General features: G+C 48.1%; 1 protein-coding gene across 1 annotated transcript in view; it reads right to left on the bottom strand.

Annotated features, from left to right (window-relative positions):
* Ttc7a (tetratricopeptide repeat domain 7A) overlaps positions 1-27,307 on the bottom strand; it is a 120,687-nt gene that overhangs the window by 48,779 nt on the left and 44,601 nt on the right. Inside the window, exons 6-11 of the mRNA XM_070025536.1 lie at positions 23,414-23,492; positions 22,535-22,692; positions 21,918-21,981; positions 10,577-10,714; positions 9,976-10,059; positions 5,806-5,910 (exon numbers count right to left, since the gene is read on the bottom strand). Of these exons, the coding sequence (XP_069881637.1) occupies positions 5,806-5,910; positions 9,976-10,059; positions 10,577-10,714; positions 21,918-21,981; positions 22,535-22,692; positions 23,414-23,492 (628 nt within the window). The remainder of the gene's footprint in view (positions 1-5,805; positions 5,911-9,975; positions 10,060-10,576; positions 10,715-21,917; positions 21,982-22,534; positions 22,693-23,413; positions 23,493-27,307) is intronic.

Below are 27,307 nucleotides of genomic sequence, written 5' to 3'. Positions count from 1 at the left end.
CTGCTTTCCTGTGAATCCAGACAGACTGAGGCTGACTTGGCATGTTGCAGCACCACAGCTACCTAATGAACAGACTTTTCACCACTGGAGATTCTAACGCACAGGGAACTTCCATGGCTCACCCAGAGTCAGTCAGCTAGGAGGTGGTAGAACTGTATTTAATCTCAGGTCTACTGGCTCCGAGACTGAGATTCATGGCAAGCCTCTGTTTTGTTTTGTTTTGTTTTAATCTTTCTCAGGATGCGTAGGACATTTTGATTGTTTGGTTTTGCTTTATATAAGGAAAAACTTCCCTGCGACTTCCTTCAGTTCCCCTGTCTGTAGCTTTCCTAATTTGGTCCCTCCATGAGCAGCCTTGTTGCTGGCGCTTAAAGTTGGTGCTCAAGCTGCCTTCTATCCCCAAGGGCAGCCAAAGAAGTTTTACCCTCAAATTCTCTACACTTTTCTCTCTGTCTGGGGATAAGAGAAATGTCCTTTCTGAGCCTACAGGATTCTGTTTAAAGAGACCTGTTTTTTCCTTAGTTCTTTCCCACAGAGCTCAGAACCTATTGTTTTGGGAAATTTACTTTTTTCCTTCCTGGGAGAGAGGAGAAGGCACTCTCTCATTTCTGCAAGGCTGTGGCAGGAGAGCTGGCATTTTAAAAATTAATTAATTTTTGCCCCTGCCTCATAAAGGCTTCTATCTTCCTGGCTCTGCCACTCCCGAATTAAAAAAAAAAGGGGGGAGAGGGGGAGGGGTTGGTCCTGAGGCTTGATCTTAGAGGATTCTCTCTCAGCATTTTTACTCATACCTGATACTCTTATCATTTAAGCCATGTGTCCAGTTAAGCATTTTGCTGGTTAATTGGAGATGGATTCTCTCTCTCCTCTCTCTCTCTGTGAGATAGAATCTTGAGGACTTTTTGAAATGAGCTCCTCCAGGTCTAAGCCTCCTCAGTAGCTGGGATTAAGGTATAAAGCACCAATTCGTAGGCCACATCTTTTCTGAGTGCCCACCAGTTTGAAGGGATTGTAATAGCAACAGTGACCATTTACCAGGCATTGCACTGTGCCAACCAGGGATGTTCCCCACTTTCTCTGTGAGTTCACAGCCACCCTATCACACTGGTTGTGACATCAAGATTCTAGATGAGAAAACGAAGCTCAGAATGAGTTAGTTTCTCAATCACATAGCTAGTTTAAGGAGGCAGGCAGGGATCAGACCTCTAGGTTCTCTCCTCTATAGCCTAAGCCTTTCCCACACCCTTGCTGCCCCAGGGGATGTACACCCTTTCTGAAGATGCATACACCGGTGTTCCATTTCACAACCTCCTCTGCTGTCTGTGACACACAGCACACACGCACATCCTGTCCTCCAAGCTTCCTACAAAGCTTCCAACTTGGTACATAAAATGTATTTGGAGAGATATTAAAAATTACCTACATCTCCTTTTCCTCCTGCTCTAAAAAGGAGGCCCCAGCAGGTTGCAGACCAAGCCAATGCAGCAGGCTGCCATGCAGGCCTCTTGGTTTTGAGGACTACTGTCCAGGCTGAAAGCCTGGGAAATCCTACCCCATCCAGGAGCCTCTGGCTGAGCTCTGAGGGAGCCATACTCTTCCTTGCCCCACCCCAGACCTGCTCCAGCTACTGCTGCAAAGCTTCCCAGCTGACAGCCAGCATGTGACCATCCAAGTCCCTCTACCGACCCCCATCAGGGGGCAACCTTGCTTGGGGGTTCCCTTGCTGGCCTGGGATACAGGGACAACAGGTGCTCCATCTCAGGGCACACAGCCACCCAGGCTGGTTCTGCCCAGCACAACTTGTTTTTGAAATGTCTCAGTTTCAGCCTCCCGTCCTATAAGCCAGGGCAAATGGTCCACCCCCAGATTTCTGTCCCCTGCTCACAGGGATTGACTAGGCAATGTATGGGCTTGCTGGCGGCTAACATGAGCCAGAGAGATACAAAAGCCAAGAGACAGAATCTGCCCTTCAGGATTCTTGCCTTGCCTTATACACCATTGTTCCCGTCTGTCATCAGACCACCTTTCCTGCTACAGCCTTGGGGACAGACGGTGAGAGGCTAAATTGTGCCTCTCCGGGCCTCCCTAGAGAGCAGGCTGCATGTGGCCACTCCACAGTCACCTCTCAGCCTTATGCCCATCTGTGAGCCAAGAACTAGCCACAGAGAGCGAGGAAAACCACTGTGCCAAATGCAGACCTGGTCCTACCCAGGTTAGCTAGGGCCTGTGACCTAATACAGGTTCTAAGTTAACACCTACTATGTGCAAACTTTCTCTGCAAGGAGAAGGGACCAAAGTGCATGACAGGGTAAATGAAGAGGATCCTCATCCAATGGACAACACAGGACCACACTAGACAAAAAGTCATTACAGAGATTACTCTCAAGAGCAGGGAGGGTCTACCTACCAACTCATCACATGGAACACCAAGCCAATCCTGCCCACTGGAAGCACGGAGGCTCATACCTCAGTACAATCCAAAGTAGGTATAAATGAAGCTTCAGGAGGAACTTGGGGGAGCCTCCAGACCAGGCCAGCTGCCAGTAGTCCATCCCTACCCACATGCAAGGCCTCCTTCTGCCTGTGACCAATTTAAACCCTAGCTCTATCTAGCCTGACACTCAACCTGCTCTTGTCTGCTTAAACAGCTCACCTTTCTCCCCATTCTGATGACAAGTCTGCATGTTTGAGCTTCCTTTTGGGCTTTTCTATTTATGTTGTCATTGATTACTTTGCTCCTAACTCATCTGATTTCAATTTGGACTGATTTGATCCTAATTTTATTACCATGTAATCTGAATGCACATAATTACTGTAATTATGCTGTGGAGGGAAACAGCTCCTCCATGGTAGGAAGACCTAAATTTAGGGCTTCCTGGCAAGGGTGCCGTTGGCTGGGTGGACCCACAGTTCTTTGGAGCTGGCAGTCACAGGGAACACAGATGCCCTCCCCTGTCCCGCCCCCAGGGACATGGTATTTTGGGCTTCATCTCAGGGATGAGCTTCAGGCCTGTCTCCAAAGCCCTGGAATAAACAGGATCTGAGTTGGGAGTTGGGAAACCCACCCCTCTGTATCCTCCAGCTTCCATCACCCTTTGTCTGGTGGGCCTGGTCTAGGTCTCTGGGATCTGCCTGTATCTACCCATAAGCCACCCATATACTCACCAAGGTACCTGACCTCTATGGGGCAAGACATCTGGGCCTTCCTCAAAAGATTAAGAGAAGGTATAGCTGGGGGTAAGAGGTAGTCATCTCTGATAAGCACTGGTCTGAGTGGGGAAGTCAAACTGTAGTGGAAGGGCTTTCCACTGGCAACCTGCATCCAACCTGACCTCCTAGCTTCAGATGAATCTAGTTGAGTTTCCTCCAGATGTTATGTCTATGTCACTTCTGAGAGACTATTATTTCCACTTTACAGATGAGGAGATGGAGGCCCAGCAGTTTCATGTCTTACTCAATACCACTCACTAGATGGGGAAAAACTAGTAACTACTGCAGCAAACCTACCCTTCCCCAAAGCCTAGCACCTGTTATGTATGTAACATGCCATATGTAAGCCTTTCTCTCTTCTTTCTCTCCTTTCCACAATCTGCAGCAGAGCCCAGAGCTGGCACTTAAGACACAGGGGAAAGAAAGAAGAAAAGTGCTGGTGTTACCCTTCTTTTTTATGTAGGACATCCATCCTCCCCACAGCAGAAAGAGACTGAGGCACAGGGATAGATAGTGCCTCCAGTGGGGATCTGGAGTGAGGTGGGGGAAGGGGGCAACAGTTTCCTGAGCTTGGAAAAGGTATTAGAGGTCATGGAATTTTCAGGGATCTTGTTGTCTTCCTTCCTGAGGCCAGTGACTTGTCTGCAAGGAGGGGAGAGTGGCAAAAGTTGTTAAAGAGCGTTATTATGAAGCACCTGCTAGATACATCCAGAGACTAGGCACTGCCACCTTAGCACAAAGCTGGGTATGTGACAGTGAGTGAAATGTCAGGCTTACAAAAAATTAGGGAGGGCTGTCTTCACCTGAAGCACCCTCTTTGGGGGACTCCTGGGCCTAGAGTGCAGAGGAAGGAAATGAGAATGCTTAGCCTGAAGGAGAAGACATGAGGGGTAAGAGCTCACAAATGGAAGGGATGAGGTACTTGTCCCATGTCTGGTACAAATAGGACCAATTTCACTTGGAAGAAGAAAAAGGGGAAAGGAAATAAAGGGTGAGTAATGTTGATAACAGGAATTTGGGGGAAGCAGGGAAAGAGACCTAGGCTCTGTTGGGTGGTTATGGGAAGAGATTAAAATAACAAGGAGGATGAATATGATCAAAATAGATTGCCTGATAACAGGAATTGGGGGAGGGCAGGAAGATTAGGATAATAAGGATGAATATGATCAAAATAGATTATATTTATGATATGGAACAAATCCTGTGGAAATTGTTTTAGGAAGGGGGAAAGGAGGGTGCAATATAGGGATGAGATTGATTGGAATACAGTGTAAACATTCGCTAATTTAAAAAAAGTAAGAAAAAGAAATAGAACCATTCCTGACATTAGGAGACTAAGTGGACCTAAGAAAGACACGACTAGGGCTGGGAAGGTAGCTCAGCGGTAGAGCGCTTGCCTTGCAAGCATGAGGCCCTGGGTTCGATTCCTCAGCACCACATAAACAGAAAAAAAAAGCTGGAAGTGGCACTGTGGCTGCAGTGGTAGAGCGCTAGCCTTGAGCTGAAGAGCTGAGGGACAGTGCCCAGACCCAGAGTTCAGACTCCATGACCGGCAAAAAAAAAAAAAAAAAAAGAAAGACAGGACTATCAGGAAGTAAGCTGCCAGGGAGAGCGACTATCTGAGCAGCCCTGGGGGAATCCAGAGCCCTGGGGCTAAGAGTTCTGCACAGGCTGGGCACCAGTGGCTCATGCCTGTAATCCTAGTACTCAGGAGGCTGAGATCTGAGAATTGTGGTTCAAAGTCAGCCTTGGCAGGAAAGTCTGTAAGACTCTTATTTCCAATAAACCACATGAAAACCAGAAGGGGTGCTATGGCTCAAGTGGCAGAGCACTTGCCTTGAGCTGAAGAGTTCAGGGACGGTGCCCAGGCCCAGAGTTGAAGCTCTACAACCGACAAAAAGGAAAAAAAAAAAAAAAAAGAGTTTCGCACAGGCCCACAGCAGCAGCCAAGTACACCTGGCCTGGGGCTCAGGCTCCCAGGCTGTTTTTCCCCTCTGCTTTCACTTTCCAAGCTGCTGACCTTGGGGGTGGGGGTGGGTGGGGGGGGGCACGGGAGTGTCTTCAGGAACCTGTATCTAGGAAGAGAGCCTGCCTGAGATGCAGTCTCCTACCAGCTTACCTGCCTCAGCAGACATGAGTAAGTGGGTAACAGAATCCAAGGCATGGATGAAGGAGCCCAGGGCAGGTCTCAGTGGCTGCAGCCAAGAGCAAAGAGGAGGCTAAAAAGAGGCCCCCTCCTTCTGCTATGGTTGGCTTTGACCCCTCAGGGTGGTGCCTCTCAGGCATGAGGTCACTGGAAGCTTCTAAAGTGATGGCAGGTCTAGTAACTGAGGTCTTGCCTACCAACCCCACTAATGGACAGGTGGGAGGTACCTCTACTGTCTCCCCATTTGATTCTAAGTACCATATTCTCTGGCCTAACCACCAACTAGACAACCTACAAGGCTGTAGGTTCTCAGAAGTCTTTTGCTTGCCTACAGATAGCTGATACCTTCATTTCCACTTCAAGTTGGATGTCCTCGTCTCATTCTTACCTGGGGTGCTCTCTCAAGGGAGAACAGAACCCAGGCTCTGACCTTCCCACAGCTCACTTACCCAGTGCAAGGACCCAATGCAGACCTTGGCAGCCATCAGGGGCACAGTGGGGTCCGAGGGCCGCAGCTTCATGCATTCCCGCAGCAACGACACGGCATAGGCTGACTGCAGAAGCAAGAGCAGAATATGCTGTCACTGATCTCCCTGGGTTTTCAGACTGGGGTGGTACCTCATGGCCTCAAGGGAGAATCCCCAGACAAGCAGTCCTCCCCAGCTCAAGAGCTAGAGAGAAGCCCCCAGCAAGAGAAGGAAACCGGTACTCATGGCAGGCAAGTTCCTCCCTGGGCCTCAGTTTTCTCATCTGGAAAATAGAGGCTGTGACCTTTATCCTTTGGACTTGACAACACCTAACAGGACAACCGATGGAAGCTCTCCAAAAGGAATTCAATTTTGTACGAAGATTACAGAGGTAGAAAGCAGCTCTTTAAATGACATTCAGACAGAGCTGGTGTCAGGATTGTGGGGATCCACAGGGGTTGGCAGGAAAGAATGGGAGAAGTCAAGCTGGCAGGGCCAGAGATAACCTCCAGACAGAAATCTGGATCCTTTAGGGCTTCAAGGGCTCAGCCTGGACCTTTTAAGGATGCTAAGTATGAAAGGAGAGCCAGCTATGAAGAGAGAACATGGGGGCCGAAGCAGAGACCTAAAGAGTAATAATAATAGCGTTGAATATTTCTTCACAGTGTACCCTGCTTTAAGTCAAGCATCAGCGAGACATAACCCCAAGACAAATCTGATCCTCTGCTTGATTTCATAAATAAAGTTTTATTGAAAGTCAGCCAGCCTTCCTCCTATACTATGGTCTGTGACAGTATGCATGATGCCATGGCAGAATGCTATAGAAAAAGCCTGCTGAGCTAGCTGACTCCTGTGCTAAGTGTTTTGTAAATATTAAGTCACTTAAGTTTCACAACTTCTCTATGAGGTAGATACAATGTTCCTGAAAAGTGGAAACAGGTGCTGGGCAGGATGGTGCATACATGTTATCCTAGGTATGGGGAGAGGCACAATCTTGGTCACCATGGCCCATGTCTGTCACAGCCAGGCCACCTTGGGCCTAAAAGCAAGATCCTACCTTGAAAATAACTAATGGAAAAAGGAGCTGGAGGAGTGGATCAAGTGATTAACAAGTGTGAGGCTCCAAGTTCAATCCCAGTACTACAAAAAAAAAACAAACAACCAAAAACAGAAAAAACAAGGCTGGCCCCCTCCTCTGTCAGGCTTCCTGTCTGGCCATGTGATTTCTCTTAGTTGCAAAGACTCCTGTCACAATAACATATGATAGCCACCTTGATTCCTTGGTGAGGGGCTTGGAGTGGCATTCCCAGGACAGGGACATTTGCTATCTGCCATGAGCCAATCTAATGCTGGCACTGTGTACTTAGGCTCCAAAACTGTGAGCTAAATAATTGTTTCTTTACTGATTCTAAGCCTTGGGCATTTTATTGTAGTAACGGAAAACAGATAAATATACTCAGAATTAAGAGGCCAAGGGCCTGCCCTGGGTAGTAGATTCACTGCGGGAAGTGGGATGAGGCCATGTTCTTATCTTTGAATCACAGAAAGGCTCAGGATAAAGAAGCCAAATGTCTTCATCCCCTATTACTCTCATAAGAAACAGGAGGGTAAGCCGGGTGCTGGTGGCTCACGCCTGTAATCCTAGCTACTCAGGAGGCTGAGATCTGAGGACCGTGGTTCAAAGCCAACCCGGGCAGGAGAGACCGTGAGACTCCTATCTCCAATAAACCACCAGAAAACCGGAAGTGGCGCTGTAGCTCAAGTGGTAGAGCGCTTGCCTTGAGCTGAGGGACAGCGCCCAGGCCCAGAGTTCAAGCCCCACAACCGACCAAAAAAAAAAAAAAAAAGAAAAGAAACAGGAGGGTAGAAGGCCAAGTCTATGAAGCTGCTACCAAATAACAGGCCTTAGAAGACTGAGAGACTCTGCACTAGGGGCTGTAGCAAGGGAGGCTGTCAAGCTATACTTCCTTCTTTGGGAAGGCCACTCACCATGGTCTCTCCCATCCACACCTCCTAGCAGGCTTCTCATTAGTTCTCTGGGGCTTTTGAACTCTGGATCCTTGAAATCCAAGATATTCCAAACCCTGACCCTCTATCTTCCATCTACTCCTTCCCACCCCACCCCCACATGGATTTTTTTTTTTTAATGCTGCTATTTAAGGAGCCATCTGAGGACTCAGCAGTCAGCAGTCGGCTCTTTTTTGTAATGCCGGTTACCTAGCAACGCAGCCAATGCAACTGGCTGCATGGAGACCAAGAGAAGGAACAACCTAAAACATGCTATAGAGATCGTCCTTATTCCTGGAGGGCGAAATGCCTGGTATATTTATATCTCTCCAGTCTCACCTTCTGGAAGGTATAGGAGAATCTGGATTCCTCACTTTAGGCTCTTGGCAAAGGCAAGCTCTGCGCACTCCTCTGAAGGCTGACTGTCCCAGGCAGATGGATTTAGCATGCAGGATTCCCAAGGGGGATGGAGAATGTCTTCCAGAACAATCTCCGGCTGCAGAGAGCATGGGTGGGGATAGCCCAGTTTCTCCAACCTATGAAGCCTCATGTATGAGGCATTCACTGACCACCCAAACTCCCTGTGCCAGCCTGTCTAGATAGTGACGGAAGGAGCCAGGCTGGGAAACTAGCTTCCAGAGGTAGGGAGGGAGCCAGCTTGTATCTGGACCTCTCAGGTCTCAGCTGTGTCTCCATAAAGAGGGGAGAAGACCCCTTAATTCCAAGGTGATCATGACATCTTTTCCAGAGCCCGGGCCTAGAGATCCCTTAGAAATTAAAGCTGACTTTTGCAAGGGTTGCATTCTCCTGAGGAGGGGCTCTGAGCTTTCCTCAGGTTTTCTAAGGGGTCCATGACCCACAGAAGAGTAGAGCCTGGCCTGCTCCAGGCTGTTACAGGGTAGAGGTACTTCCTGTTTCCTGGAAGTAGGAAGAAACCGCTCCATGCTGCTATATGCTATCTGCCCAGGCGCCACATAAACTCTGGCTCCTCTTCTTCCCTGTCTGCCTGTTACCTACATCCCACCTACTCCAGGCTTATTTCTCCAACCCTTCCATCTTTACTCATCTCTTTTCTTCTACCAGGAATTCGGGTCCCTCCCACTGGCCTCCACCCATCTACATCCTGCCAGACCACATCCTAAGGGTCTATTTTGCTCATCCCTTATGGACAGGCCTTTCCCCTTCTATATGGTAAAGCTCCCAGAGCCTTGGCAGTATGCTGCTGGGCACAGAGCCAGCAGAGCATGCTGGACTTCAAGATACTCTGAGAGGAGGCCCATGTGATGGGCTACTAGGGCTGAAAAGACCAATGCCCAAGCAGAGGGCCGGAGGAGGTTCCTTACTGACTCAGCTATGCTCCGTAGCGTCTGCTTGCCTGCCAGGCTGCAGCACCTGGTCTTCCTCCTCTCCCTACCAGGCCCTGGCCTGCCTGGCTGCTGAGGCCCAGGGCTGGCTGGCAACCCTCCATTTGTGGAGGTGGAGCTGGCATGCTGTGAAGGCCCTCCTCAAAGATGGCCCGCACAGCTAGAAATGGAACATGGCACAGATGGGCCAGGGGGCGAGGGATTCCCTCAGCCCCATGAAAGGGCTTTGGTTATATTTACAGCTCCTAGAACCATCTGCAAGCTCATGCCGCCTTATTTCTTGCATTCGTAGCACCCAGAGCCCCAGCCCCCACAACCCCCAGCACTGGAAAGGTTTTCCTTTCATGTTGCTGCTTAAAATAGAGATTGGCATAGTGGAATTCTGCTCTGAGAGAAAATTGGGGATGCTAGCACAGGAGTCAGGACAGAGGAAAATGTCCTCCCTGTGCCCCTTGATCTGAGACCCCTGGCCATATCTACTCTGCCCCCTGCAAACGGCTGCTGCTCCATTCTACTCTTGCATCTCTTGTTCTTAGGCGATTTTCCAATTCACAAGCAGGTCAAGTCCTGGTGCCTCACTCAGAGGGCAGGAACAGTGACCCCTTCTTCACATGGACCACATCCCACTCCTGTCTCATGCTGCCGCATCCACCAACCCACCGACTTCTGCACAGCCCTCAGAGGGTAAGTACACATACACGCGCGTGTGTGCTCGTGTGCGTGCACACACACACACACACATACACACACACACACACACACCAGCAGCCCTGGGCCTTACCTTCCCACAAGCCACCATGGAGAGGGCCACTTGGTACCAAAGGTGAAATTCTCCAAATGCAAACTTCATGGCTCGCTCTAGGCACTGGGGAGAGGAAGATGTTTAGTATGTCCCCATGAGAAGTCCTATCATTTCAGCTGTTCCATCCCCCTCCAGGGTAATCGGTATCAAAATTCACTGCCCCTAAAAAGCTGCCACAGAACTGCACTTGATTCCTATTGGCTATCCAGGAGAAAGAGGTCCTGCTGCTGGCTCAGACATGTGTACAAGTGTCTAACTTAATATGTGAATGATTTCACAGGGCAATGGTAAAGTGTAAATGCTTTCAACATGTACACTTCTGATAAAAAAAATAACAGCATTGTTCTCAGCTTGTTCTGTGTATGAACTCATTTATTTGTCCTGATGAGATGGGTTCTCTGCTCCATTTCAAAGACGAGGAAGCCAAGGATGTGATTTGCTGAGGGCTCAGGTCAGAAAAAGGCAAGGCAACCTGGCAGTTAAGTGGGACCAGAGGAAGGCACAAATCACAACAGCGCCATCAGATTCCTGTTAGGCACTACCTGACTCTCTGAGTGGGGAGATGCCTGGCCTGCCATACCTCCGACAGCATGATGTACTGGCCCCTCCTGCCCAGTGTAATGCTCAGGAGGTCGTAGATGGCTGCAGCATTCTGCAGGCTCACCCTCCGGTCCTCTTCTTGCTCAGGAGCCCGGCTCAGCACCACGTCCCGAGTTGCCTGTGGGTGGAATTGGTTTGGGAGAGAGTAAGAAGGTAAGTGGGTGCTTGTACCCAGAAGGTCCCACCACCTTTTCACTACTGTCCTAGGCCAACCAAGTGGCCACATTCCTGTCCCCACAGAAGCTACCTCTGAGAAACCCTACCACTCCAGGAAATCCCACGTGGTAAGGGAGTATCCTGAGGTTCAGGGATCCTGTAAAATTTCAAAGCTACAATACAGTTTCAAGAAAAGTGTTTCAGCCATATACCCTTCACCTGTATACATCAACTACTGATATCTAGCATCCTTGCTGCCCTTCTCTAGGATAACAATCATTACTGTCCTTGTTCGTATTTTCTTTGTCATTCCAGGATCTGGTCTGGGATCTTCCTTCAGTCTCCTTTCATCTGACACTGGCTTCTGTCACGACACTGGCAGAGTATGGGCCAACTGTTTTCTAGAACTGTTCTCCGTGCTTTCGATTTTCTAAAATCATAGCAAGTTCCTCAGATGTCAGGAAAAATGGCCTGGGACAAGGCCCTGTTGTTTGATGCCCAGGAAGTAACTCAGCTGTGGCCTTTCAGTCACTCTTTTCTCTGTCCCACACTTGACCCTTCTCATCACCCTTGTCTACCCCAGACTCTATCGTTGGCTCCTTCCAGCCAACCACAAAACCTTCCTTTCTCTTGCTCCCCAGAGAGAGCTGCCTCATACTCAAGGGCACCGTTCTCCAAGCCTACCACTGGGGACCTCAAGAGCTCTCAAGAGTTGCCAGATGGCTGCTCAGGGAAGGAACCTGTGCTATAGTCGACAATTCTGTGCAGTTCAGAGGGAACTCCTTATCACCAGGCCTTCAATCCCCTAGTAAGAATGAAAGCACCTTGTATCATCAGTGGCCTGTGGTTCTATCTCTTTATCACCTCTACACTGCAGGGACAGAAGATACAGTGGAAGGCCAGGCGCCGGTGGCTCATGTCTGTAATCCTAGCTACTCAGGAAGCTGAGATCTGAGGATCTCGGTTTAAAGCCAGCCTGGGCAGGAACATCCACGAGACTCTTATCTCCAATTAACCACCAGAAAACTGGAAGCAGCACTGTAGCTCAAGTGGTATAGTGCTCACCTTGAGCTGAAGAGCAGGGACAGAGCAGAGCCCAGGCTCAGAGTTCAAGATCCATGACCGAGAGAGAGAGAGAGAAGCCAAAAATGCATTGGTCATGGGGGTTTATGAGCAACAACAGAGCAGGGACCAGGATGAGGATGCTGTGGGGCCTGAAGTCACTCCCATCCCTGTATCTCACACATGTACTCTGAGAGCTGGGCCTGGTTTAGGCACAGCTGAGCTCCAGCTAGATACTTCTGCTAGCTGTTCTCAGCATCCTCCTCCCATGGCCCTTTCCCTCTCTCCAGCATCCTGTCCTTTTCTTCACCTCCTCTGCATCTTACAGGCTCTTAAGACTAAGGACTAGACCAACAGTGAGAACAAGAAGCTGCTGACTCTGAAATGACAGCCTCCCCACAGATCCAAGGGCCCTTCCCACCCACCAGTGGTGCTCACTGCTTCCCTCTGCACCGGGCTGTGCTTCCTCTCTAGGCCAGGGTCTGAGACTCCAGAGACTCCAAGTGGTGAAGAGACATAAATTCTATACTGTAGGCTCAGAGTGAAGGGCATTAATATGTCCACTGAATCCTCGAGAAAATAACATGGAGGTGATTCACCAATAGGGGTATTTCAGATAGGGATACAGACTGGTGCTACCCCTCTATCCATAATCTGTAAGTGTTGCCCATTTCTCCATGGGTGGGAGATGGATGGGCCCAGGAGAAGCTATCTACAAGAGGGAACTGGGGATTTCAGGGAAATGCACCGAAAGGCTGAGCAGTCTACAGAAAAGTCTGATAGATAGGAGCTTGTCAGACTCCAAAGGTTTACAGGAGATTGGGTGAGGAAGAAAAGTGCCCAGAACACCCCCGCCCCCACCCCTGTGAAACCCACCTACACAGGCACCAACAGTGAAAGAAATGCTAGAGGAAGCCAAGCAAGAACGCATTCTGCAATCTGTGCTCCATTCCAGCAAGACAACTCGCTGCTCTCCCTGCTCCTCTACTTCTGGGCACCCAGGAGGAAGGTCTGGGAGGTGGCCTCTACCAGGCAGCAGCAGGGAGGGGTAGGATAGTAAGGAGAGGACAAAAATAGAGAAAGCCCCTTAGGAGACCCAAGAGGGGGCGATAAGGGTAAAAATAAAACTTGGCCTGGAATTTTGGTAGAGGGCAGAGGTCAGGATGGAAGGGGGAAAGGGCAGTCTGCAGGGGTGGCTTTTCTAGCCGAGGGTAAAGGAGACAGGATTAGAGGAAACCTTGCTAGTCACACTCACAGCCTGGGGATCTACCCTGCAGATCAGTCATATTCTCCTTTCCAGACAAAGGTGGTTTTTTTTTTGTCGTTGGTGATGGTTGTGGGGCTTGAACTCGGGACCTGGGTACTGTCCCTGAGCTCAAGGCTAGCATTTTACCTATTGTGCCACAGCTCAACTACTGGGTTTTTGAGTCGTTGACTGGGGATAAGAGTCTCACAGGGACTTTTCTGACTGGGCTAGCTTCGAACCATGATGCTCAGATTTCAGCTGCCCAAGTAGCTAGGATTACAGGCATGAGCCACTGGTGCCCAGCTCAGATAAAGTTTAAATTGCTCTCCTAGCTGGATTCCCCTGAGCTGTATGCTCCTCATCCCTAATTTGGTCATGTTCTGTCTGTCCACATGGACATCTAGTTTCTCAACCCAACTCAGCCTTTCTGCTTCCTGCAGCTGGTTCATCTTGCAGGGAAAGCTGGGTCCTCCCATCCTCACCAGCACACATGTCCTGGCCTCCAGGCTCATCACTTCTTGTAGTACAAGTCATCTCTAGACTCCAATCCCCCAGCATAGCCTCTTGCACAGAACTTCACTAATCTATCCTTGTGCACTAAGCAACACCCAGAGAGGATTTGGGGCTGCAATGGAAACTCTTCTCTGTCTACCCTGACCTTGACCTCTAAGAGAACAGCCTTCTGGGTGTGTCTGATAGAAGGGAGGGGTAGACTTTCAGAACTGGGTGTTAATTAGGTCACAAGAATCTGAGCAGAAGAGCAGACTACAGTAAAGCAAACCTTTCCAGTGACCCAACTGCCTAACAAGCAGACTGCAGGGAAGGCACATTCTTGGGGGTCCTGAGGTTTTTGGCAAACAGACCCCAGAGCCAAGAGGAAAGTGTGATTCCCAGAGGACAGCCAAATGCTGAGTTCTGCCCAGCTGTTACTATGGTTTTAGGGCAGGGCTGCCCTGAAAAGTAGGCTGAAGCTGGTTGCTGGGCAGAGCTATGTATGTAACCATGGTAACAGGGTGGTGTGGTGGAAATGTGGAAAGGAGGAAGTTTATGGGGGCTGTCAAGGGAGTCATAAAGGAACAGGAATTCATGTGCTGTTCAGGAGTCAGAGCAAGCCTGAAACAGGACCTCAGACACCACAGGGCTGGCAGTCCCTCCCCACCAAGCAGTGCCTTCAGCTGTCCTGCTATCTCCCTCTGAGCTCACTACCTTCAGGCCATACAGCACCATCAAGCTCCAGAAGCAGCCTGCCCAGAACTAGTCCCAGCTACATTCTTTCCTTTCTACCACATACATAGCCTCAGATCCTGGTTTTCATTGGGAAATACTCCAAATCAAATGTTTGGCACCTTCAGATAGTACCCAGCAACTAAGTCATGTATCACCAGAGCCTCCTCTATACTGTTCTTGAGATTATGGTGGGAGATTCTCCCTGGGTTTCTCCCTGCCTAGCCTGCCTAGCATTCACCATTGTAAATCCCACTTCAGAACCCTCCAGACTCCCTTTGAGGATGCGCACTTCTTTAGTTTAAGCAATGTATTTAATCCCAGGCTGGGCTCCCATAAGGCTCCCTGTTGCTTGCCTTTGTCTCTCTTGTTCTCCCAGGGCAGCCTCTCCTAAAGTGCTCACCCCAAGCTTCTGGCTGTCACAGGAGGAAAGCCAAGAGAGAAGCCATGCCAGGAGAACCCCCTTTGCTCTTTGGACAAGGAGACAAATACGGAAATCTGCATTTCCCTAAAGAAACCCAAATCAAGTACAACTCGTGTTTGAACACTGCCTCCCTTCTTCCCCACCCACCCCCAGGTGTGTATCATGAATGATCCTTTTAGGAGCTGAATTCTCATGCTCATCATCTTAACTGGCCTCATAGAAATCCCCTGAAACCACTGACCCCCGCCTCCCCAGCCTCCCCGGCTCTTCCCAGGGAGGACTCAGAGGACTCTGAGGCCCGGAAGATGAACCATCTTGTATGGGTCTCAGGAAGCCAAGGCTAAAATGTCTGTTGGCTAGTCCAGATCCTTCCTGCTGCTTGCGTGTGCTCCAGCTGCCTCCCAGCTCCTCTGAACCATTGCTAAGGCAGTTCTCATGCTCTGCTGGCTGCAGGGCCCAGGTGGTCTTTTCTAATCTTGGACTCAGTCAGGCTAAGAGAAGGAAAGGGGTGCTCTTTTTAAGTAGTATCTCACCACCCCCATTCACCATCCCCTTTACAAATGACTGAGACTGGCCAGTGCATACAGATCAAGAGGAATAAGACTATAAAACCCAGACATGGGGCTGGGAAGGTGGCTCAGTGGTAAAGTGCTTGCCTTGCATGCATGAGGACTTGGGTTCGATTCCTCAATACCACATAAGCAGAAAAAGCCGGAAGTGGTGGTGTGGCTCAAGTGGGAGAGGGCTAGCCTTGAGCTGAAGAGCTGAGGGACAGGCCCAGGCCCAGAGTTCAAGCCCAACGACCGACAAAAAAATAAATAAATAAATAAAACCCAGACATTCTAGCATCACCAAAGCTCCTTCCTTTGTCTTCAGGTGCCTCCAAGGAAGCTGCGCTAAAAAAACTAAAGCAAAACAGCCAGGTTCCTGTGGCTAACACTTGTAATTTTAGGTACTTAGGAAACTGAGACTTGGTGGATTGAGGTTTGAAGCCAGTCTGGGAAAGGTCTCTGAGACTCTGTATCTAAAATTAACCAGCAAAAAGTCAGACTGGAGGCATGGATCAAATGGTAAAACACCAGTTCAGCAAGCAATCTGAGGGACAACACCAGGCCCCAAGATCAGGCCTCCCCAGGCAAGCCTGGATGCTGCTTCTCTGCAAAGAACATGCTCTTGAAGGCAATGTACCCAAGGCCCTTTCACAGAAAGCCTTTCCACTGAGGGGCAAGCCTCAAGATCTGCTGCTGCCTCCAACGATCACTATGAAAAGAAGCCCATGGGCAGCATCTGTGTCCAGGAAATCCCCCTTCCTGGAGGATTCTGCCCTGTTCTGCTCCTGCTGGCATCTCCCACTGTCAGACATAATTACCACCAGCTCTCAGCTGGCAATCTGCTCAGTGACATCTATGTACCCAACAACTCAAGCCTGGCTCACACCAGCCCTTCCCCTCCCTCCCTGCCCCAGGTTCCAGTCTGCATTCTCCCCAAACCTACTATGGCAGAAATCCCAGTTTTCCTGCTAACAATATAGGAGTGGAGGTGTTCCCACCACTCCTATTCCTGGGCTCAGAGTTGGCAGTGCTAGTAGCTACTTGACCACTGAAGCCTCAGAAGAGCAAGGCCTGTGTCAGAACAAACTAGGTGCCAAAGCTGGAACCACCTGTTTATTGAGTCTCAAATGGAAACAGGCACAGGAAAGCCTTTAAAAAAAAAAAAGTAAAACAAAACTGAATAATATTCTCAGTCTCCTGAGTAGATCAGATTCTACATGTTTTCAAGAATGACTAAGTCAGAATCAAGTAGCTTTTAGGATTAAAAACATGTATTGGACAATCAAAATGTTCCAAGTGTGGGGCACCAGTGGCTCATGACTGTAATTCTAGCTACTCAGAAAGGCTGAGATCTGAGGATCAGAATTCTAAGCCAGCCTGGGCAGTAAAACCTGCTAGATTCTTTTTTTTTTTTGTCGGTCGTGGGGCTTGAACTCTGGGCCTGAGCGCTGTCCCTCAGCTCTTCAGCTCAAGGCGAGAGCTCTACCACTTGAGCTACAGCACCACTTCCGGTTTTCTGGTGGTTTATTGGAGATAGGAGTCTCACGGTCTCTCCTGCCCGGGCTGGCTTTGAACCGCGATCCTCAGATCTCAGCCTCCTGAGTAGCTAGGATTACAGGCGTGAGCCACCAGCGCCCGGCCCTGCTAGATTCTTATCTCTAATTAACTACCAAAAAATCCAAACAACAAAAATCAAATTAAAAATCAGGATTCGATGGATAAATAGGGTAGGTAGGTAGATGGATGAATGAGTGGATGAATGCGATGGGTGGGTAGATAGATGAATGCATGAATAGATAAATGAGAGGGTGGGTTGGTGAGTAAATGAATTTTAAAATGTTCTTTTGGCTCCAAAGTCACAAAACTGGGTCCAAAACACAACTATTCTCCAACCCATTATAACTCATATCCCTTGTATTTCTGAGAAAGCATTTGTAATTTCAATCTACATCTTGAAAGACAAAGGCTCCGTCATTCATTCTGACCACAGTCCATGCATAACAAAAACCATATCCAAGACACCAGCCCTGCAGATAATCCTCTGAGTTCCAGACCTGCTGTGCTTAGAAGCCTGCAAATCCCCTTTCCTGGAGCAGCACTGGGGACATCCTTGGAGGTTTGGAGTGATTATGATGATGGGCTGGCAATAACTTTTACTGCAGGCACCAACAGAACCTAAGTTGTAGCTAAGGCTGCCAGCTGCTGTTCTAGAGATTTCTCCTTAGGCTCATCATCTGCAGCCAAACCCAGGAAGCAACAAGATGAGGAAAATCCCACAGAACACAGAAATCAGGCTGAGGGTACCCTGGAGGCATTTGTGGCTCAAAACAGAAGCTTGGGGTGCTGACCTAGTGAGACCTGTAGTCCAGTCCTCTGGCTGACCAAGAATGTGACTGTAGGAAAGGAAGAAGTAACAGATAGTCTATCCTCTCTGAGAAACTGCTCTGAGCCAGTGGACAGATTTAGAACAGATGTAGAAAGGCCCCTGGAGATGTGACACTAAAGTCAAATCCATTGCCAATGATCCTCCCAAATCCCCCAAGTTTTCAAATGTTTAACATGCTGGATGTGAACAGAAGAAAAGAACTAGCCAGTGCATGGAGGTACCTCCTCCCAGTGATCATGCAGATGGCCTCTGAGCAGCCCTCTGACTGTGTGCCATAGGAAATTTCCAAGGAGCAGGCCTGGACAGCAAGTGGCACCCCCACCCCCTCCAGGGTCTCCTGGAAAGGTCAGCCTACATTCCCTGTTGCAAAATGGAAAAAGCTGTTAAGAGGGAGGTATATATTCAGGAACATTCGCCAGGCTCCAAGTATTTTCAAGTAAAAGGCCATTCTATAGGCCATTTTCTAGTTTGAGATTTGGAGCAGGCTCAAGGTATTGATGGAGAAATAGCCATAAGGGAAATTTATCTGAACTCTGGCCCCTGGCACCCAGATCAAGCACAGGCCACAGAAAATGGCTGGTGGGGACAGATCTCAGCTGATCCCTGCCCAGGAAAAACCCAAATGGCTGTTCTCACACTGTCTATGACATGTCCCTGTTCATAAACCCTCAGGAATTGCTGTGTTGGATTATCAAAATTACCCCTTTAGATCTTAGATATAAGAAAACCAAGGATCAGAGAGCAGACAGAAAGGGTCAGAACCATGTCTAAAATCCTGGAGCTCAGACCATGACCTGTGCTTTTTGCAGCTATTTAGGGAGACAGATGTGGCTCGAATCCTGACCATAAGGCTTATTAGTATGTGACCTTGACCAAGGTACCTACCTGCCCTGGCCCTTACTTTTCTCATCTGTAAGATGAGAACATACAGGTATTAACAGAACTATACAAAACTGTTTTGTAGGTCACAAACAATTTAAACTTACTAATTTCATATGGCTGAACATAATGCCAACCAATGAGTTGGCTAGCTTGTCCTTGGCAGAGAAGGGTCCTAAGAAACAATTCTATTTTTTACCATTTACTATCCAGATGTGAATTACACTGTAACCCTCAGCATATGAAGGCAACCTTTTCCCACAAAAGCAGACAGGTGACTCCAGTGCAGTCTCCCTTGAGACTCTGGTTGGTGCAGTGGCAGGAGAGGATTAGTACCAGTCTGAATCAGGGATCTATACTTAGAACCTGAGGCTCAGAATTGTGGTCAGAGCAAGGACCACATCCTGGCCTTCTATGAACATCAATCAGGTCTGGCACCTGGCACCTCCACATCAGGCTATCAGCACTGTGTTCTCTCCACACAAGTACATATCCAGCATACCCTTCAGGACATTGCCTAGGCAGCTGGCACTCCAGCTGCAAGTACCCATGACCTAATACAGAAACCCTTGGATCCAAACAGACCAGCCTGGCTGAGGAAGAATGTTGTCACTGGCTCATGATCCAGCATCCCTCCTCCTATCTACCTACTTGGAAGCTTATGGATCCAGAGGCATCCCATCCACCCCTCTCAACAAGATCTAGTACTGCCCATGCCAAATGTCCAAAGAATACTCAGTGGGTCTTGGTCTTTTAACCTTTACTTCTGTACCCTCTCTCAGAAGCACCAAGCTAGCAAAACTGTTCTTCAGTCTGGCTTATCAGCAATGAGGGGATTCTTTTTTAAAAAATTTAGATGCTGCACAGAGAGGTTACAGTTGCATCAGTAAGCTAAAGAGTACATTTCATGTTGGGCATTATTACCCCCCTCCTTGGTTTTCTCCCACTATCCATTCCCTCCCCTATCTCCTCAATCCCCCCCCCCCACAAAATTATAAGGTTCATTTCCAACATAGTATCTTGTGAGTATTGCTGCAATTGTCATTCTGTGTCCTTGTTTCAGCATTTTGTTATTTCCCTTCCCCTCCCCAAATTAGATAAATGTATATACAAGATGCAAGGTACCAAAATCAAATACAATGACAACAGGGATAAACCCCAGGAGGGAGACTATATAAAAGAAACCAAGAAAATATCGCATGGTATATTAAAAACAACAAAGAAAAACCTCTTGTGTCCTTATCTTGGGGTTCATTTCACTTAACATCATCTGTTCATCTGCTAAGATTATCCTAGATATATACTATTTATTGCAAATAAGGGAAACCATGAAACCTATATTTTTTTGGGTCTGGCTTACTTCACTTAATATTTTTTCCAAGTTTTTCCATTTCCTAACAAATGGGGCAGTGTCATTCTTTCTGATGGAAGCATTTTGTGTGTGTGTGTGTATAGAGACATACACACACACACACACACACACACACACACACACACAAATACATATATATATATATACTCTACATTTTCTTGATCCATTCATCTACTGAGAGACATCTGGATTGGTTCCATATCTTAGCTATGGTGAATAATGCTGCAATAAACATAGTTGTGCTGGAAGCTTTAGTATGGCCTTGTTTGTGATCATTGGGGTAAATGCCCAGAAGTGGGATTTCTGGGGCATAGGGGAGCTCTATGTGTAGTCTTTTCAGGTGAGGGGATTGAGTTAGAGGAGCTAGCCACAATCATGGGGATGCACCTCCACACAGCTTTCTTCCTGTATATCCCGTATACCTGTCTAGTCCTTTTACCACCTCCTGGTCCACTCAAACATGCTGTGCTTGTGCTCTTCTTTGTGGAGCCTCCACAGTACTCTTGCACTAAGAAAATACTGCCTATTATTATGGTCACTTGTGTATATACACAGCTGCCTAGCCCTGGCCCGAGGCATGAGAAAACTAGTCTTACAAAAAACTTACTCAATAGACATTATATTGAAAATGAACTATACAGCCGTGGGTAGGGACAGAAGGGAAAAACTGGGAGAGAGTCAAGAAAGGGGTGACAAGGTTCAAAAAGAAAAGTACACATTACCTGACTTACAAAACGGTAACTCCTTCATACAACACCTTTATAATAACCGTTTGAAAATATTTAAAGAAATCTAGACAAGACTAGGAGGATGAAGTGGTGGAGCTCTATTTAGCACTCTGTTCCACCTCTCTTCTTTTTCCATAGTGGACACAGACAGCTTGGATACTGGATCTGTTCATTAATTTATTGCCACCTCCCTCACTAGAATAAAATGAGGACAGAGACTCCAATTTGCTTGCTGAAACAGCTCTGGCATCTAGAACAGTGCTAGCTACAAAGCAGATAGTCATTAGCTATTGCATCAATATGTGAATTCCATCCATACTTACCTCTGTGAGTTATCATCATCTTCTGAAGAAGAGAAAGGCTCAAACAGATTGAGTGATTTGCCCTGGCTCTCAGCTAATGAGGGCAGAATCAGAACCTGAATTCAGACCTCTTGCCTTTAAAGTTCAGGCTGCTTTGGCTCCCTACTTGAACTCCCTTGTGTCTGTCACAGCATCCAGTACAGATGCTGACGTGTCATAAAAATCTGTATGTGGCCAGGCACTGGTGGCTCACACCTGTAATCCTAGCTACTCAGGAGGCTGAGATCTGAGGATCACGGTTCAATGCCAGCCCGGGCAGGAAAGTCCATGAGACTCTTATCTTCAATTAACCACCAGAAAACTGGAAGTGGCACTGTAGCTTAATTGGTAGAGTGCTAACCTTGAGTTGAAGAGCTCAGGGACAGTGCCCAGGCCCAGAGTTCAAGCCCCACAACCGAACAAAAAAAAATCTATATGTGTCTGTGTACAACACCCAGTACAGATGCTGATCTGTCATAAAAGCGTGCGTGTGTGTGTGTGTGTGTGTGTGTGTGTGTGTGTGTGTGTGTGTGTGTGTGTGTGTGTGTGTGTGTTTGCTGGTACTGGGGCTTGAACTCAGGGCCTTGTGCTTTTGCTTGTTTTTTTGCTCATGGCTGTTACTCTATTACTGGAGCCTTGCCTCCACTTCTAACTGGTTAATTGAGTCTCAGATTTGTCAGCCCATGCTGGCTGTGAACTGAGATCCTCAGATCTCAGTCTTCTGAGTAGCTAGGGTTAGCACCTAGACGTAATTATCTTTTGCAATCCTGGAAGAAGGCTTGTGTATTCAATTCCTATTCACCAGAGGCAGAGCCCAGGTCTCCCAATGTAGCCAGGACAGCCAAGCCCAAGCCTGTCTTGCAAGGAGAAGGAAAGTAGAGTCAAGAACTTACTGCCTTAGAGGACATCCCTGGGATGCAACCCCTCCCCCAGGTCAGAGGTGCAAGCTTACCATGGACTCACTGATGAGCAGCAGTAGGAGGGCCTCCTCTATGTTATCCTTTGGGCAGTAGAGACTGGAAGACACAAACAGCAGGTCTGGCTAAGGCCCAGCCCACACCATCAGCACCTCCAGCCCTTGTGTGGGCCTTCTGCCCCAAGGCAGACTAGCCTAGTAAAGTGACCCTCTTTTGCATAATTCACAAGCACTGGATACCATAGACATCTCTTAAATGGGCCCTAGAGTTCTATATCTGAAAGGGCAGAGACACTCCTGGGGGAGGAAACAGCCTGATGAACCCTAAGCACTAACTGAAGCATGAGGACAGACATGGGGAAACTAAGTAACAATTCTTTAAATTGTGACAGATCCTATCTTCAATTTTAGGCTCAACAACGCAGGGATCTATCAGGGAAGACTATCAAGAAGGCAAGAATCTCCAAGTACCATGTAGCCTGAGGGTGCCTTGCAGAATTCTCCCCTAAACCCACTCTAAAGCCATGGTACAGGATGAAAGGGAAAGACTGTAGGATAGAGTAAGGAGCCACCAGAGGGGCACAGATCCTGTGCACAATGTGAGCCTGGCCTGCTCCAACAGGGCGCTGTGGGGGGGGGGGGGGAGGACTTACTTGTCCCCTTCATAGAGGTGAGGTTTCCGCAGGGCCTGTGTAACAAAGGAATTCTCTTCCTTGTTCATGAACTCAGGCAGAGGGTGGGACAGGGGGCTCCAGTAGCACTCTTCACTCAGAGAATGCAGCAGGACACCTGCTAGATGCTTGGCTGCCATCTGGAAGAGAGGGAGGAACTTAGAGGGGCACTGTTGAGCTATTACCCAGCTCCATTTTCTTCCCTTTACCATCTAGCCAATCTGCCTGTTTTACAGTACATTGCTATCTTGGAGGCCCCCATAACTCGACTCCCAAGAGTCCACCCCCCAACCATTGGCCTTGAATGACTCCATTCCATCTTTCCTCATCTCTCTCTTCTCCTTGGAAGACACATTTCCTCTTCCTCCTGACCCTAAGTAGCTCAGCATAACTGAGAACCCACAGGCCCTTCTAGAAAGGGCAGAAGGCTAAAGGCACAGGCAGTATTCTCTACCACATGGCTGCCTCAGATTCTGAAAGCTGACTGAAAACTCTAGCATGAAAAGTAATTTGTGACTCTGACTTTGGTGGATCTAAGGTCTAAGAATACAAGCTTGAGTTGGAGCAAGAAAGCAGAGCCAATGGCATTTATTAGATCATAAAAAATCCCTGAGAATGAGCAATACCACTTCGCTTTGCTCATGGGAAGAGTGGAACAGCAGATCTCAACTCTGACCTAACCGCTAGGGGCTCTGATGCCAAGGGGGCTTCCTGGGCTGAGTGAGAAAGAGCTCTAGGACTAATGAACAGTGTCTGCTCTAAGCAAGGGAGGGTAGATGCAGGCACGTAACACACTGCCATCTCTAGATCTAGGGCTATCTGTTATTTCCCACCAAACACATCTCACAGTAGCCACAATACCACTTTGAAGTTCTGTGTTGCTTTGGTCTCCACAGTCCGCAGAATTTCCCGGAGCTCCCTCATTCCCTTCACGATGTTTCTGGAGGAAAACAACAGAAGCAGGTTGTCACCAGCCTAGCTCCAGACACCCTCCACAAGCAGCAAACCCAAGGCAAGGCTGTCAGTGTGAGTTTTCTTTGAATACCTCAGTCACTGGGATGAAAAGGCAGAGTTGTAACTCCCAGTCTACACACCTGGACATTAAGAAGCAAAGAGGAGGAAGGACTCTTCTCTCCTAAAGCCCTCAGCAACTCAGTTTCTGGTATACCACCAAAAGAGTCCTCAGACTGAGTACCGCAAACAAGATGGCATCTTGCCCAAGTGTTTTGAGCTATGTCAGATTTTCTGAGTTGAGTCAGCCTCAATTCTCCATCTTTCACCTGCTGATTCAGTCCATACTGGAATCTACCCTCACTTCTGGACTGCCTCATCCTGCCAGCCTGGCCTACTCCCTCCCATCAGCCCTTTGTGCCTTGACATGATAAGCAGGATTGTCTCAGTGTGACTCACAGCGAGAAACATATCTCACATTGTGATACAGTGTTTGCATATGCTTACACAAAACAGGTTTCTTGACACAAAACTACGTACAGTCAACTTTGACATTTTCCATTAACTTTTCCTCCTACTCCGCTTTTTAAAAGCACAAGGTTGCAGTCCACTAAGCTTATTTTACAACTCACTGTAAAGCGGGAGCTTTAAAAAACAGCTCCCACTGACACTGGAGGTGTGTAGATGATAGGCAAAGGCTAAAGCCCTTGATACCTGGGGGGAAATCCTCTCATGACCACCTAGGGCTGAGAGAATCCAGCTGGCTCTCCCGCATGACCTGCCGAGACTGTCAGGCTGCCCCTCATCTCTGCCCCTTCTCAGCAACCACAACTCAAGCAAATCATTTCTGGATGATGTCCAGTCTTGAGACAGGCTTCTCCACTGCCTTCAACAGTCCTACCTTCATCATCCAAAACTCAACGTTACTACTTTCTCCATGAAGTCAGACCATTCCCATGCCTGCTCACCATGCCTACTAATTCCCCTTCTGAAGCTAGAGAGAAATGACCTATGGGGTCACTTTCCATGGAATAAACTGGCTTGATACCAGCACTCTATGCCTTCCTGAGGCTCATCCAGAAGCTCAGCTCCATCCAGCTCCTGCTATGAAGCAGATGTCTGAGGATGGCCCGGCTCAGGGGGTTCCCTGGATCACACCACAAATGGAAAAGCAGAGGCTGCCAGGATAGCAAATATAAAAAAGGAAGAATGCAGAGGGAGGCAGGCTAAAGCTGGCAGCCAAGGATGCCACAGGAGGCTCTCTTCACCTCTCCAAGGTTCCCAGATTTGGGGCTTAGGAGCCCTAGAGGACAATTTTACAGATCAAGACTTTTGCTAAAAAAATATGCAAACCACTAATATTATAAATGTAGATGTTTATGTTTAGGGCTGAGAATGACAACCTTCCAAGCCTGTCCAATGTTCTGAAGAATCAGGGGTAGAGAGCAGGACAGGGAACCTCTTTAGAGCTGGTTCAAGTCCAGATGCTGCTTCTGTGGCTATGTGACCCAGGAAAGCGGGCTCACCTCTACAGGCCACTGTCTCCTCATCTGTAAAATGAATACTTCTTGTTTAGCTTAGTTTCTCCCAGGCACTATTTTTTTTTTACCACTAGCTCACATAACTAGTAGTATTATTCATTATTATAAATTTCATTTATATTTTCTTTCTTTTTATTTTAGTAGGTATCTCATCTTAATAAAAGACACTAGAAACCATGGGTTGTGCTAGTTGTTTTCTTTGCCTAGATATTAAAGAAGTAATGTTTAAGCTGGGCACCATTGGCTCACACCTGTAATTCTAGCTACTCAGGAGGCTGAAATCTGAGGATGGAGGTTTAAAGCCAGTCCAGGCAGAAAAGTCCATGAGATTCCAATAAACTACTCAGAAAAAGCCGGAAGTGGCACCGTGACTCAAGTGGTATTGCACTAGCCTTGAGCACAAAGAGGCTCAGGGACAGCAACTGGGCCCTGAGTTCAAGCCCCAGGACTGGCCAAAAAACAAACAAAAACAAAAGTAGAAGTTAGTCTATCACTTAAAACTACCTTGTATATCTCTAAAGGATGGTTGAGACCAGCCGTTTTCAAGGTGTGCCCCTACTCCCCACCTCAGAACAGCAGTATCAGTATCCTAAGAACTTCCTGGAAATGCAAATTCTGAGGCCTCCAAAATGCTGAATCAGAAACTCACGTGCGGCCCAGCATTTGGGGTAGTTTTTAACCAAGTCTGCAAGTTTGGAAGCCACTAGCCTTGACAATCCCCAGAGATCAGTCTTCCTAGTCTAAGCCAGGTTTCAGAAGGGATAATCTGGCAATGAAACTGAGTGGTGCATTTAGAGCCTAAATCTATACCCTTGGGAACACAAGGGTAAATGCTAGTTTCCTAAGGGTCTGGAGGATTCATCTTTCCCATAGAGCTGCCAGGAAGAAAACAGACACAAAGTCCAAGCACACCTAGGTATGTGGTAACAGCTCACGAAATACTATTTTCCTTTCTCCTTCTCATCTGGAGCTTACCAATGTTTTAACTAACATTGTTTTGCATAGAACTAATGACTAGGGGAGCTGACAAAAGTACCAAATAGGGGTCCTCCAGCTTTGTGTCCATCTGCTTCCTACCAGCCCCAGCCCTAGCCACAGACAGAGATGACATAAGAACAGGATTCCCTGATAGACAAACCAAGCCCAGGGACAGGCCTGAGGAGTAGAGAACTCTCTCTAATCCCACTAAGGCCTCTGTCTCAGTAAATAACTCAAGCTTGACTGGGTAAACCCCAGGCCATCCTGGTCAGCTGAGGGTTTAGCCTAGTACCAGCCTTCACCAAAAGAGAGAATTAAGATTCATGAGCTCCCAGAACAGAGAGGAAATGAATGGTGCTATGATCTCTATGTACAGGAGAGCTCAGCTTAGCAGCTAAAAAAAACAGCCTCAGGCTTACACAGAACAAGCCCCTGGGGCTGCAAAGGACTGCGTAGTCCAGAGGAGGCTTGCAGCTCCTGGGACCTTGGGTGATTTTCCACTCTGTGGGCTACCTGCCAGCCTCCTCTCTGGCAGCCTGGCCTGGCTGCTACCAGGAGGCTCAAGCCAAGAGTGACTATGTCCTTTTACTACTCTAGCCCAAGGACTGTCTTTCCCTTTGCCACTGTGAACTCAGACTTTAGTCTTCACATCAGCATCACTCCTGGATCAGCAAACACGGCTGGGGGTGGAGGGTGGGGTAGCTATCACCACCAGTGCAACCCAAGCAAGGAGCCAATACTGCATTTTAAAGGGAGCCTGCATTCCCAAGGTGTGTCTTTTCACAATTTTTACATCTATTAGATTTTGGAATCTAAATAAGCTCCCAGGAATAACTTTTTTTAAAAACTAGCCCTGATGCTTGAACTCAGGGCCTGGACACTGCCCCTGAGCTTCTTTTGCTCAAGGCTAGCACTCTACCACTTGAGGGACAGTGCCACTTCCAGCTTTTCTGTGTATGTGTTACTGAGGAATCGAACCCAGAGCTTCATGCATGCTAGGCAAGTACTCTACCACTAAGCTACATTCCCAGCTCCCAGGAATACTTTTACAAAGCAAATCATCACCCTCAGGCTTGTTTTGAATAAATCCCAATTTTTATTGAGTGTCTTTAAAGAAGAGGTTCTAGTGGCTCGGACTGTGTGTGGAGACCTGGCATCCCAGCCTCTGATGCCCTTTACCTCAGCATGCCCCTCTGAGACTATCTGGAGTTTCTCAAGTACCCCAGAGCTGACTACCAACCTGAGCAATGTCAGCCCAGGCCTAAAGCTGTCTGCGCCAGGTAGA

The sequence above is a fragment of the Dipodomys merriami genome, unplaced genomic scaffold, assembly GCF_024711535.1.
Source record: "Dipodomys merriami isolate MVZ:Mamm:240054 unplaced genomic scaffold, mDipMer1.0.p SCAF_17, whole genome shotgun sequence".
NCBI lineage: Eukaryota > Metazoa > Chordata > Mammalia > Rodentia > Heteromyidae > Dipodomys > Dipodomys merriami.
The sequence above is the reverse complement of the archived record's forward strand: the minus strand, read 5'-3'. Positions and strand labels throughout refer to the sequence as shown.